This window comes from Phyllobates terribilis, unplaced genomic scaffold (genome assembly GCF_046119375.1).
Source record: "Phyllobates terribilis strain yellow unplaced genomic scaffold, ASM4611937v1 Scaffold_7__3_contigs__length_470593459, whole genome shotgun sequence".
Classification (NCBI taxonomy): domain Eukaryota; kingdom Metazoa; phylum Chordata; class Amphibia; order Anura; family Dendrobatidae; genus Phyllobates; species Phyllobates terribilis.
The window spans coordinates 423,398,554-423,411,392 of record NW_027362767.1 but is presented as its reverse complement, the minus strand read 5'-3'; the positions used below and the strand labels follow the sequence as shown (position 1 = coordinate 423,411,392).

The following is a 12,839-nucleotide window of genomic DNA, read 5'->3' as shown; positions in this document are numbered from 1 at the left end:
GAGGTCAAGGGTAGAGAAGTAATTTGCAGACTTTAGTGCAGCCAGGGATTCCTCTATACGGGGCAAAGGGTATGCATCTTTATCCGTTATGTGATTTACCTGTCTGTAATCTACACACATCCTCATGCTTCCATCCTTTTTCCTGACCAGGACCAGGGAAGCTGCCCAGGGGCTACAGCTATCTGATATTACCCCTGATTTCTTCATCTCGTGCAACATTTCCTTCGCTTTCTGGTAGTGTGCTGGTGGGATTGGCCTGTAACGTTCTTTGATGGGTGGATGGTCACCTGTGGGTATATGTTGTTGTACACCTTTAATCCTCCCAAAATCAAGTGGGTGTTTGCTGAATACCTGTTCGTATTCCTGGACCACCCTGTATACACCTTGTTTTTGATGGACAGGAGTGGCGTCAGTCCCAACATGGAGCTGTTGACACCAATCCTCCAACTGAGCTTCGGAGTCATTGTCCTCCACTGTATCTGGTGGGGTCAAGGATTCCACTGTGTGTATGGCCTCATCATTCACAGTATACAACCTGGTAACAGTGGCATATCTTGGTAATTTAACTTCATCCTCCCCACAATTTAGGAGACGTATGGGTACCCTTCCATTGCATACATCAACCACCCCTCTAGCAGTTAAGAGTGTAGGTCTGTGCTCTGAGCTAATGGGCTCCACTACCGCCTGGTAGTTCTGTCCTTTGAGACCTATTGCTGCCCTACACCAAATCAGCATGTCACTTATTGAGGGAATCACAATGGGTATCGGGTCTGTCACCCGTACATTACCAATCTCACCACCTGTTAGCTTTACCTGTTGCTGGTACAAGAGGGCTCGTATCTCTCTCTGGAGCACCTTCCTCTGCCCTGGTTTGGCGGTGTCAGCAATCTGTTGGAGCAAAAACAACACTTCTCCCAAACAGTTACCGACAATATTTGTACCGAGTATCATATACAAGTCTGTATCACCAGGATTAGACTCCACTACAATCAGCCCTTAGTCCTTTAGTTCCGCTCTCCCCACCTTCACTGTCACATCCTTAACCCCTACTAGGTTAAGAGGAAGGCCGTTAGAGGCATACACAGAGAGGTTCGGGGCTGGCGGCTGGAGTTCATCTACGGACCAGTACCTTTTGTAGAGGACATCAGGTATGATGGTTACCTGCGATCCAGTGTCCAGCAGGGCAGGTGTCACGATGCCATCCAGCACAATGGACAGGAAAGGTCTTCCTCCCACGAACCGATGGTACCAGCTTGATGGGCCTGCTTGATTTACTCCTGGGTGTCGGCCCTCGGCCCTAGGGTTTGCTCGTTTAAAGGACAGTTCCGCGCTGTGTGGCCTGCCTTCTGGCAGCGGTAGCAGATGAACTCTCCTGGAGGGTGATGTTGGTCTTTGGTCCTCCCACAGGGTGGCGTTGTCCTCCACCGGGGTGGCGTTCTCCTCCTACAGGGTGGCGTTGTCCTCCTTCTTCTTCTCATCCAGGGGACATCCTCAGGGCTGTCGGCGAGTAGTATCCTTCCTTCCGACTCGGGCTCCTCCTGTAGCTGCAGTGTACTCTGGACAGTGGCCAGGGTTTTACTTAACTGGCGCACTTCAGAGCGTAGGCTGTCCAGCTCGCTAGGAGGCACTGCTTGCATCTTTGTTTCCACCGTTAATGAAGGAGCAGTGGGTGCTGCGGGCACTGGGGTGGCCCCACCCTGGTAACGCTGGATAGCAGTATCTGTTGTTTCCAGGGGCTGCAGCCCCTTTATAGCCATGTCCTTAAGGGTGTCAAAGGTGGCATCTGGATGGTCTAAGGCCCACCACCGTACAGTTCTGCTCTCCTCCTGAGACCTCAACCCCTGGATGAACTGTTCCGTCAGCATTTTATTTTCATTTTGTATGCTGGCTGGACTAACCTGTTTCAGGGCCCGCAGGGCTTCCTGTAAGCACCAGGCATAGTCCTGAATACTGTCCTCAGGTTTCTGGGCACAGTGGTAGAACCTCATTCGGAGATCTGTCTCAGTGCGGTTTTCAAACACGGTTTCAAGTCTCTTAAAAATGATGGATACGGATTCCTGGTCTGCGGCTGGCCAGGTTTCAACTTCCCGCTCTGCGGCACGAGTCAATAGTCCCAGCACCACAGCAGCTCTCTTCTTACCAGTCATAGAATACATGTCTAGCACACCGCATACTTTTCTCTTGAATCCGGACAGGGTGTCTGGTTTGCCATTATACTGGGAAAGCCATTTCATTTCAGGGATATACAGCAGGGCCATGGGTATCAACGGAGTCACGACCCCTGCTGGTGGAGTGGCTGCTCCGGCCTGTGCAGCGCCGGGCGCAGGTTGGGCATCTGGAGCGTTAACCGGTGCTCCGGCGGCTTGCTGGTCGTCAGCCATGGTTGCGCCCTCCTAGTGAACCGGAGCCTACCTTCTTCGCTTTCTTATTAGGTAGAACGCAGGTCCGCGGGCTACGGTCTTCTTCCAGGACCTTGCGTCGCTTGCGTCTGACGTCAGAGCGTCCTCTGGGCTCCTTCCAGGACCTGACGCTTCCTGGTTCGACGTCAGGGGCGGGGGGTGTCCTAGGCTTCACGCGCTTCCAGCGGTTACGCCTCTCCGATTCCCGCGGTTATGCCCCTCTTCTTACCGCGCGGCGACAGGAAGATGTCGGACAATGGCGGGAAATCTCGGGAATGGCGGGAAAACTTCACCTCAGTGAGTATTACAGTCTCTTAAGGCGCACAGTACCCGGTGGCAACGGGCACGGAATCCTGTTCGTGATGCAAAGGCTGACGCCCCCTCCTGGGCCGTGGGGTACTCGGCAGCCGGGCCTCTGGTTGCTGGGGGATATCACGGTAGCTGGCCCGGTCCGTGACCCAGGGCGGTCAGTAAAAGGGGGAATAGTTTATAGGGGATTTGGGAAAGTGTTCGTGACGCCACCTGTGGATTGCGGCTAAAGGGTGCCGCCGCTGCGGAGCAGTCCTCTGGAGCTGGTGTTATGGCAGCAGGGATGGTGTGGCTCTTCACAGGTAGAGCTAGCTCCAGGGCAGTGTAGGAGTGAAAGGTGGATGCCGGTGAGAGACGGCAGGGCGGTCCCGGAGGAAAGACGGACACTCACACCGGGGTAAGCTTCAGTACCTTTACTGGTGATGATGCAGGCACGGTCCAGGGTACTCCGGACGAAGGGCGCACTTTTGGACTCTCCCCAGTGAGCGGGTATAGGGCCTCCTGATCCGTGGCTTTAATCGCCAAGCTTCTGGCCTGCCTGGAACTAGGCCTAGCTTGGTTACTGTCTCTCTCTCGCACCTGCTGACCTGGTGGTAGGGCTTTTTCTTGTACATCACTCTCCCTGGACGCTGGGGCCTCCATGACTCCTAGCCCTGGTACTGTAGTCAGCGTTTGGCAAACCTGGGACCTGTAGTCCTCCAGGGGTTCTGGTGGTCCCTACTGGGTATAAAGGGTCCCTGTAGGCGCGGACCTGGTGTCCGGTATATATATCTCTGGGTGAGCCTGGTATGCTCCTCTGCCCCCTCGCTACTTCTTCCTTCTCCTCTCGCCTTCGGCCACACTTGGGGCCCTTACTAGGCTTCAGTGCGTGCTGTAGGCCTCAACTTGCCTCACACAGCAGCCTGCATGCTGCTCTCTCACTGAGCACACTAAACTCTAAACTAGAACTGAGCTGCCTGGCTCCACCCTCCCTATATATATCCCTAACGGGCTCCCTCTGCTGGTCTGAGGTGGTAGGGTGGAGGTGTGTGAATGTAGTGAGGGTCTCTTGTGGAGAAGTCCATCCATGCACCCTTCTGGGTTCTGTGGCACCAGTGCGCAGCAGGGCGCCACATCAGCACCCCCATCATTGCTTTCTCCCAGCACCCCTGACATTGCTCTGTCCCAGCACCCCCATCATTGCTCTCTCCCAGCACCCCCGTCATTGCTGTCCCAGCACCCCCATCATTGCTTTCTCCCAGCACCCCTGTCATTGCTCTCTCCCAGCACCCCGTCATTGCTCTCTCCCAGCACCCCCGTCATTGCTCTCTCCCAGCACCCCCGTCATTGCTCTCCCAGCACCCCCATCATTGATCTGTCCCAGCACCTCCATCATTTCTGTCTCTCAGCACCCCCATCATTGCTCTCTGCCAGCAACGCTGTCATTGCTCTCCCAGGACCCCCATCATTGCTCTGTCCCAGCACCTCCATCATTGCTGTCTCTCAGCACCCCCATCATTGGTCTCTGCCAGCAACCCCCATCATTGCTCTCCCAGCACCCCCGTCATTGCTCTCTCCTAGCACCCTCGTCATTGCTGTCTCCCAGCAACCCCTGTCATTGCTCTTCCAGCACCCTCATCATTGCTCTCTCCCAGCACCTCCATCATTTCTCTCTCCCAGCACCCCCATCATTGCTCTCTCCCAGCAACCCGTCATTGCTCTCCCCATCCCCATCATTGCTCACCCCACCTCCATCACTGCTCTCCCCAAGCCCCACCATCCCCATCATTTCTCTCCCCGGCCTCATCACTGCTCTCCCCATCCCCACCATCCCCATCATTGCTCTCCCCAGCCCCATCTTTGCTCTCTCCAGCCCCATCAACCCCATCATTGGTGGTGGTGGTAGTATGTGGTCTGGTCATGGTGTGGCGGTATTTGTTCCTTGAATGTGGTATTATTGGTCTTGGTGTAGTGGATTATGTTGTGTATGGAGGTAATTTCTTCTCTCTGATTTCAATAAGGAGCATATTCTTAATTTCCAATAGAAATTAATTACTTGGACCTTTAACCCCTTCCTTTCCTGTGACTATTACACAGTAGCAAATATGCACTTACATGGGTTCTACGTTCACACTATCAGTATTTGGTCAGTATTTTATCTCAATATTTGTAAGCCAAAAACAGGAGTGGGTGATAAATACAGAAGTGGTGACGTGTTTCTATGATACTTTTCCTCTGATTGTTCTGATGCGCCCCCTGGGCCAGTGCTGTTAGGGATACCCGGAGCCGGATCAGATGGGGGTTGTAGTCTCCGAGTGGCTGTGACCCGGTCCGTGCCCAGGGTGTCAAACTCAGTGTGTGGCAGTCCTTATGATGTTACTAGATGTTCTTTTGTGTCGACTACGCCACCCGTTGAATTGCGGTCAGTATGGCCGCCGCTGCAGCAGGGTCCGCTGAGGCTGGTGATGTATGTGCAGCTCAGGTGGTATAACCCCCAACGGGAGGGGTATAGCCTCAGGGGGTCAGTTGCAGAGGATGGGGGTTGTGGTGGTGCAGCGGGGATGGAAATGAGACTCAGAGTCGGGCTGTGCAGTTCAGGGTTTGTTTACTTACTGCAGTTGTTCTGGTCACTCCGGCCTTAAGTGACCACCCGAGCCGTGCTGCGTCCACCAGGTCCTGGACTCAGCCAACCCCCAGGTGATTCTGGAGCGTGGTCCTGAGCTCCCTTTCTGTCCTGTCCTCTTCTCTGGCCTTCCCCACCAGGGATCCACCTATGTCCAGCTCCCTCGGGCCTCTTGGTGGTAAACCCTTGTCTCTGGGTTCCCTGACCCTATTCGTGGTCTGCCTTCCGGGTGGATTTAGTGGGTGATCGTGGCAGATCCTGCCCACGACCTCCGGTTCCTGGCTAAGGTGTGCTGTAGCCTCTGCCAGCTTGGGATCCGGTACCCTGTTGCCAACTCTTCACCCTCTGGTCTAATTTGGGCTCTTGGAGTTCCTTCTTTCTCCCCCTCTGGGTCTTTCTTTCTCCTCTCTCTCTCTTGGCCTTGGAGCTGCTCTTCTCCTCTGCTAAAGACTGACGTCTCACTGACTGACCCTGATCTAAGATGGTTCCCACCTTATATACTCCCTCTATGTGTGAGCTCAGGTGACCAGCACCCAATGAGCTCCTAGCTTTACCCAGACTGCTCCCCCTATCTGCCCCTACACTACTGGGATGTTCCACCCCCCTCCCACTCCAGCCAGGAACAGACTCTGTTGTACCTGCACATTTCTCTAGTGGGAGTACCATCGGTCTGTTCCTCGGAAATGGGATGTGTGTAGTGCATGCAGCTAACTGAGCTCAGTTCCACACTCCATCCTTACCCGGGAGTGGAATACCACACCTCTGGGTTGAGGTGCAATACCCCTGTAGCAGCCGAATCCTCAGGGTGCTACATTCCCCCCTGGTAAATCACAGCACGTCCTCGGGCTGTAAAATATAAACATCCAAAACATACAATTTTTTTTTTATAAACATAAACATATAAAACATATAAAACATCATATACATCATCAGCAGCAATAAACTTTTCATATATAACATTCTTGTTTCTGGTTCCTCCGGTCACGGTGCAACTTGTGACCGGGTAAAGTGCTACAGTCTCTTGAAGAAACACGGTTCCCTATAAAACCGGTAGGGGGCGCTTTAGGAAGCGCAACTATATACAAGGGGATATGGCCGCTCTCAGTCCTCGGCCAGGTAATGGGAATAGGGACACACGGGGTTAACAGTTCACTCTTGGCTGGTCCCAACGGGGACTATATTTTAACTAGAACAGTTCTTATACCCTGACGGGTAACTTTATACAGTCTCTCTCTACCGTACTTCAACAACGGCGTCCTCCTGCTCCTTCTCACACCGCAGCTCCTCCTCCGTCAGGCGATGCACATGGAGGGCGTAGGGTCCTTTGGCACACTTGTGCCGGGTAAAGGTGACCTCGTCCCCTACATACAGGTCACGACCTCTGTGTCCCTCCGGCAGATGGCTTTCTACGTCTCTGCGGGTTACAAAGACGTCGCCGGGGGTATGATGGTCTCTGATAAAGCCCCTTCCGTGCTGCATGTTGAATTTTATCACAGTCCCGGTGGAAGGGGGACCATGTGCTGCACGGGATTCCTCCTGGTCCGGCTCTTCTGCTCCGCGCTCCTTATCTGCGCTTGCTGTTCCCGGACCCGCCTCTCTCTCCGCTCCCTCTCGAAGACCTCGAGCTGCTGCCGGCAGCACTCTGCACGCTCCGCTGCGGCCGCCCGAGTCTCCTGAGTGAACCCCATGAGGTCTTCTCCAGTGGGGTCCCACTCGAACTGTGCCTCCTCCAGCGGGGGCGAGGTCCTCCTTGCGGGCTTCGGAACCGGAATCAGGGGTTCGTCTAGGGGTCTCTCTTTCCGGAGTCGGGGATGGTGAAACTCCGGTGGCCATATAAAGGGCTGCCCATCCGGGCACGTATGCTGGGCAAATAGATTTTCACCCAGGTGCGGTACTTTAGGTGCTATGGGCGCTGTGGTGGTAGCGGCGCCCGGGTTGACCAGGCCTTGCGACCAGGCTTGGGGCACGCTAAAGGAAAAGGGCACCGTAAGAACGGCGGCGCCCGTGGTTACTCGGCCCTGCGACCAGGCTGGTGGCTCCGCGGAGGTAGGGGGCGCTGTTGGTATTGCGGCGCCCGGAGGTACTAGGCCTTGCGACCAGGCCGGTGGTATTTCCTGCTTGGCCACGCTCGAGGTCGAGGCGTGTGACGTCACAGGGGTCGCGGCCGCGGCTTCCGGTTGAGGCCTAGTCTGCGGCGGTGACGATGCAGCGACGGGCACGGCAGGGGGAATTTCGGGCTCTGCGACGGGGAGCTGGGGCAGGCACGCGGTTTCCCGGCTCGGGGTAGAGACGTCCCCTTTACCTGCCTCCGTCCGTTCAGCTCCCTTCTCGGCGCCGTCTCCTGCCTTCATTCCTCCTGCGCCATCCTCAGAGGCGGTCTGTCTCCTCGTCTCGGGTGGCGTGCTCCGCTGACGGGTTTCGGTCTGCTGGGCCATCTCTCGGCTCCACTCCGCCAACGTCTCTCGCTGTACCCGGGCCATCCTCCGTGCGAGGCCCTCCAGCGCGGTCTGTGCACACTCCCGGTCTCGGGGGAGCTGTGCTAGGATCTCCAGCAGGCCTTCTGGAGTGGCGACCTGCAACAGGCTCCTGACCACTGGGTCGGTGCTGCCTGACTCTCCCTCCAGACGTCTTGTCTCCGGGTGCGCTCTCTCCAGACTCCTCCAGGCGACACCCATCTTTGTTCTCTTCTTCTGTCTCCGCCCACATCGAGGGTGGTCCCGGGGCAACTTCAGTTCCAGGGGCAGTTCTCTTACGCTGATGGACACTTCCAGCATCACAGTCTCTGTTGGTGGGCGCGGTTTCCGCTTTTGGCGCCATTCTTCGACCTGGCCCACGATGGGAGGTGACCTCTTGCCACCCTCTGGCACGCCCATAATGGTGTCCGCTCTTCCAAGGCGGGAAATCTTTGGAAATGGCGGGAAAAAGCTGCAAATGGCGGACAACCGGCGGGAAACGACCTGTGATGGGGTCCGATGGCGGGGACCCTCCGGAACCGGCAGGAGACTTCTTTTTAAGGTAACGGTGAACTTTTCTTCAGGCACGCAGTACCCGGTTGTTGCGGGCACGTTATCCTGCCGACTACGCCAAAGTTGACGCGCCCCCTGGGCCAGTGCTGTTAGGGATACCCGGAGCCGGATCAGATGGGGGTTGTAGTCTCCGAGTGGCTGTGACCCGGTCCGTGCCCAGGGTGTCAAACTCAGTGTGTGGCAGTCCTTATGATGTTACTAGATGTTCTTTTGTGTCGACTACGCCACCCGTTGAATTGCGGTCAGTACGGCCGCCGCTGCAGCAGGGTCCGCTGAGGCTGGTGATGTATGTGCAGCTCAGGTGGTATAACCCCCAACGGGAGGGGTATAGCCTCAGGGGGTCAGTTGCAGAGGATGGGGGTTGTGGTGGTGCAGCGGGGATGGAAATGAGACTCAGAGTCGGGCTGTGCAGTTCAGGGTTTGTTTACTTACTGCAGTTGTTCTGGTCACTCCGGCCTTAAGTGACCACCCGAGCCGTGCTGCGTCCACCAGGTCCTGGACTCAGCCAACCCCCAGGTGATTCTGGAGCGTGGTCCTGAGCTCCCTTTCTGTCCTGTCCTCTTCTCTGGCCTTCCCCACCAGGGATCCACCTATGTCCGGCTCCCTCGGGCCTCTTGGTGGTAAACCCTTGTCTCTGGGTTCCCTGACCCTATTCGTGGTCTGCCTTCCGGGTGGATTTAGTGGGTGATCGTGGCAGATCCTGCCCACGACCTCCGGTTCCTGGCTAAGGTGTGCTGTAGCCTCTGCCAGCTTGGGATCCGGTACCCTGTTGCCAACTCTTCACCCTCTGGTCTAATTTGGGCTCTTGGAGTTCCTTCTTTCTCCCCCTCTGGGTCTTTCTTTCTCCTCTCTCTCTCTTGGCCTTGGAGCTGCTCTTCTCCTCTGCTAAAGACTGACGTCTCACTGACTGACCCTGATCTAAGATGGTTCCCACCTTATATACTCCCTCTATGTGTGAGCTCAGGTGACCAGCACCCAATGAGCTCCTAGCTTTACCCAGACTGCTCCCCCTATCTGCCCCTACACTACTGGGATGTTCCACCCCCCTCCCACTCCAGCCAGGAACAGACTCTGTTGTACCTGCACATTTCTCTAGTGGGAGTACCATCGGTCTGTTCCTCGGAAATGGGATGTGTGTAGTGCATGCAGCTAACTGAGCTCAGTTCCACACTCCATCCTTACCCGGGAGTGGAATACCACACCTCTGGGTTGAGGTGCAATACCCCTGTAGCAGCCGAATCCTCAGGGTGCTACAGTTCCACTCCTGGTTTTGGCTTACAAATACTGATGTAAAATACTGAATGTGTGAATGTGGCCAAAGGGTAAATGATAAGTTATTTATTGGTGGGGGCAACTGCTGGGAACTACACTGATCTGCAGAATGTGGAGCTTTTATCCCCTTTAGTATGGAGCAGCATGTGCGACTCGACCACTGATCCATTCATTCCCTAAGAGGCTGCGCTTGGCTTTTTCTGGAATCCCCAAAGAGGATGAATAGAGCTGCGGTCAGACGCCCCACCTGCTGTTGCATTTTAAAATGGGGATAAAGATGTCCTGTCAGGGATAAAAGTTCCCTATTCTTCTGATCAGTGTGGTTTTCAATACTCGGACTCCACCGATCAATAAGTTATCACCTACCTAACCTGTGGATCGGTGATAACTTGTTTTTATCAAAGAACCCCTTTAATGCAAACTACAGTAATTGTACATCCCAGTTATGATGACGCACAGTAGATGTGCAGGAGCCGCCCGTGATTTACAGTCAATGCTCCACTATAACGGGGATATCGGCATATAGCTGTAGGTGGGCCCCTAGGGTCAATTCCTCCTGTGGGCCCCAGACCGACCTTGGCTGTACTACTCTCATCAGCGTACATGTGGGGAGATATGGGGAGATAGGTATCAGGAGGTTAGGTCAGAGAGGGTACAGCTTGTGGACTAAAGATAACACATGAGGACTTAACGAGAGATTAGTTTGGTTATGTATGGAGGGGACAGATTATGCATGGCCTTGTAAGTTATTGTTAGCATTTTAAACTGAATTCTCTGTTTATTAGGTTTGCAGTAAAGGAATTGGCGGAGGGGAAAGGCAGAAGAGTATAAAGGAACTAGTTGGATTATTCAAGCAACAGAGTTAAAGATAGATTAGCGGGGCACAAGAGTGCAAACCCTATACAGATCAGATACCTATGATTCTGAATATCAGTGACCAATGTCAACCTGACTCCAGTTGACCTCCGAATGTTCGTGGAGAACTAAGGAATAGTGAGCCATTATTGGGATGGGGCCTGGTATAACTGTACAGTATGACCAGCTCTGAAATGCAGCATCTGAGTCTCCTTCACTTATTATTTCAGGTGACGGTGGAGGTCCTCTTATTGTGCCCTACAAACAACGTTACTTTCAAGTAAGTGGTGTAAACTTCGGTCAGTTGTCCACAATGCTCCAAAAATATGTCATCTTGTTCTTTGGAAAACCGATAATTCCCTCCATCTACGCCTCAGCGGTCGATGGAGAGGAAGCCCCAAGCACAGGTTGGATCTTTCGTTTCCTGAAGGCTCCTCTCTTTAAAGACCTAAGATCTTAGTAAACAAGTGAGGGAGAATCAAACTGAAGGTTTGTGCCTCCCTTCTGCCTACAAGTGATAGTGGATGAGTGAATAAGTTACCAGTGTTTATAAGGTCCTTGTGCCTCTCAGGGTCTTTGCAACCACTAGACTGCAACCTATTTCTGGAATTTTCTCTTGAACACCCATAGCTTACCTATGCACATTGGGTACACCACCGCCGCTTGCCTTGATATTAGAGAGCGGACCCTGAGAGGTCAAGTCCAAAGTCTGTAATTAGGGTTACCACCGAATTATTTTAGGTAGCACTTTACCTTACCAACAGCAAACAAGTAAACTTTACGGTTGCAGCTGTTACTTCGCACCCCCTGGTTGACATTACAATGGGTACTACTCACTCTTTGTATCTTTTATTGTTTTCTGTAAGGTTTGTGCTAACATCTCTTCTTCTTCACCATTTAGGTGGGCATAATTAGCTGGGGGACAATCAACAGCTGTAAAGGACCTAGAAGAAATCCTGGGCCGGTGTCGGCGCTGTCTCGGGACTTCCATACCGATTTGTTCCACACGATGGATTGGCTGAAGGATAAGTTGAAGGAAGATGTGGAATTCCTGAACTAAAGTTTCCAGGCGATGGAGCCGTACACATAATAGTTGGACGCACTTAAAAAAAAAAGCACCATCAGCCCTAAATTATAAAGCAATAAGTCATCATCTGCACAAATGTAATAAATATAGCACTGGAAATACATAACCATTACTTCAAGATTTAACCTTAGTACTGATCCTATTCCCATATTATGGCTGACGTTTCTCATTACAAACGCAAACCAACACAAGGGCAAAAACAGGAAAATAAAGAATATTGTAAAATGTATCATCATACATAATCACCCGTGCAGATGTTATAATTAGATATTAAAGTGTACCCTGAAATCTGATTGGCCCCCTGATTGTCTGAAATTATATATACGGAAGGCCAGGTTTTACTCATTATAATGTGTGTTTATTTTGATTTTACATTGATGAGGGAGCATTTCTGGCCAATAATACTAAAAATCTTCAGTTCAAAAATGTTAGTTTTGTCTGAAACTCGTGTTATCCTTCAACTCTCCACAATTTTTTTTCTATTAAGCAATTTTTATTTAAAGAGGCTGTCCAGGGTTACCATATTGATGGCCTATCCAAAGGATAGGTCATCAATAGAGATGAATGGATCGCTTTGCGCAACTCTGGTCCAACATCTAGATCATTGCTCTCTGTCCGTGGACAGGAGCTGTGCAAATTTCCTTACCCTCCAGGATCCAAGCCTCAGCTTATAATTTGCCGGGCTGGCGTGACGTCAGCTGTGCACCGCACGCTGCACAGATGACATCATGCCAGGCAAGCCAATCAAGCGCCCCGTGGAACCGGGAAGCTCAGAAAATTTGAGCAGCTCCTGTCCACGGCAGGAGAGCACTGACCTGGACTGGGATTGCACAAAGCGTTCTGCTTGTCTCTAGTTTTCAGAATCATTTAGGGTCCAACACCTGGCAAAGTTGGCCACTCAGATTAGTATGCTCTTGAAAATAACAGATTCCATATAACTTGCCCCTGAATAAAAAATGTTCTATGAACAACAACTCCCTCTAGTCTTCATGCCAGGTGCACTAACAGCTCAGTGTTACATCTGTTTGGTGGTGGAACCAGTGGTGCAGCCATTTCTCGAAAGTGTCTCAAGAGCCGTTTTTCAACACAACACCAGATATAGGGATATCTTCACAATATCTGGGATATCTAGGACCAATACCAAGAATGGAGAGGAGGTCGAGCATGCGCACCTCCACTCCATTCATTCTCCATATGACTGTTAGAGATAGCCAAGTGCTGTACTTGGGTTTGTCTGTTGAAACCATACAGAATGAATGGAAGGGATGTGCTCAATCTTGACCTCCACT

General features: G+C 52.7%; 1 protein-coding gene across 2 annotated transcripts in view; it reads left to right on the top strand.

Annotated features, from left to right (window-relative positions):
- LOC141155151 (complement factor B-like) overlaps positions 1-11,843 on the top strand; it is a 132,900-nt gene extending 121,057 nt beyond the window's left edge. The window contains exons 17-19 of one of the 2 annotated variants that reach the window (XM_073641837.1): positions 10,694-10,743; positions 11,365-11,527; positions 11,559-11,843. In XM_073641837.1, the coding sequence (XP_073497938.1) occupies positions 10,694-10,743; positions 11,365-11,523 (209 nt within the window). In that variant the 3' untranslated portion in view covers positions 11,524-11,527; positions 11,559-11,843. Of the gene's footprint in view, positions 1-10,693; positions 10,744-11,364 lie in introns of both variants that reach the window. The other variant, XM_073641836.1, reaches the window with a different exon arrangement.
- Positions 11,844-12,839: the final 996 nt, after the last annotated feature.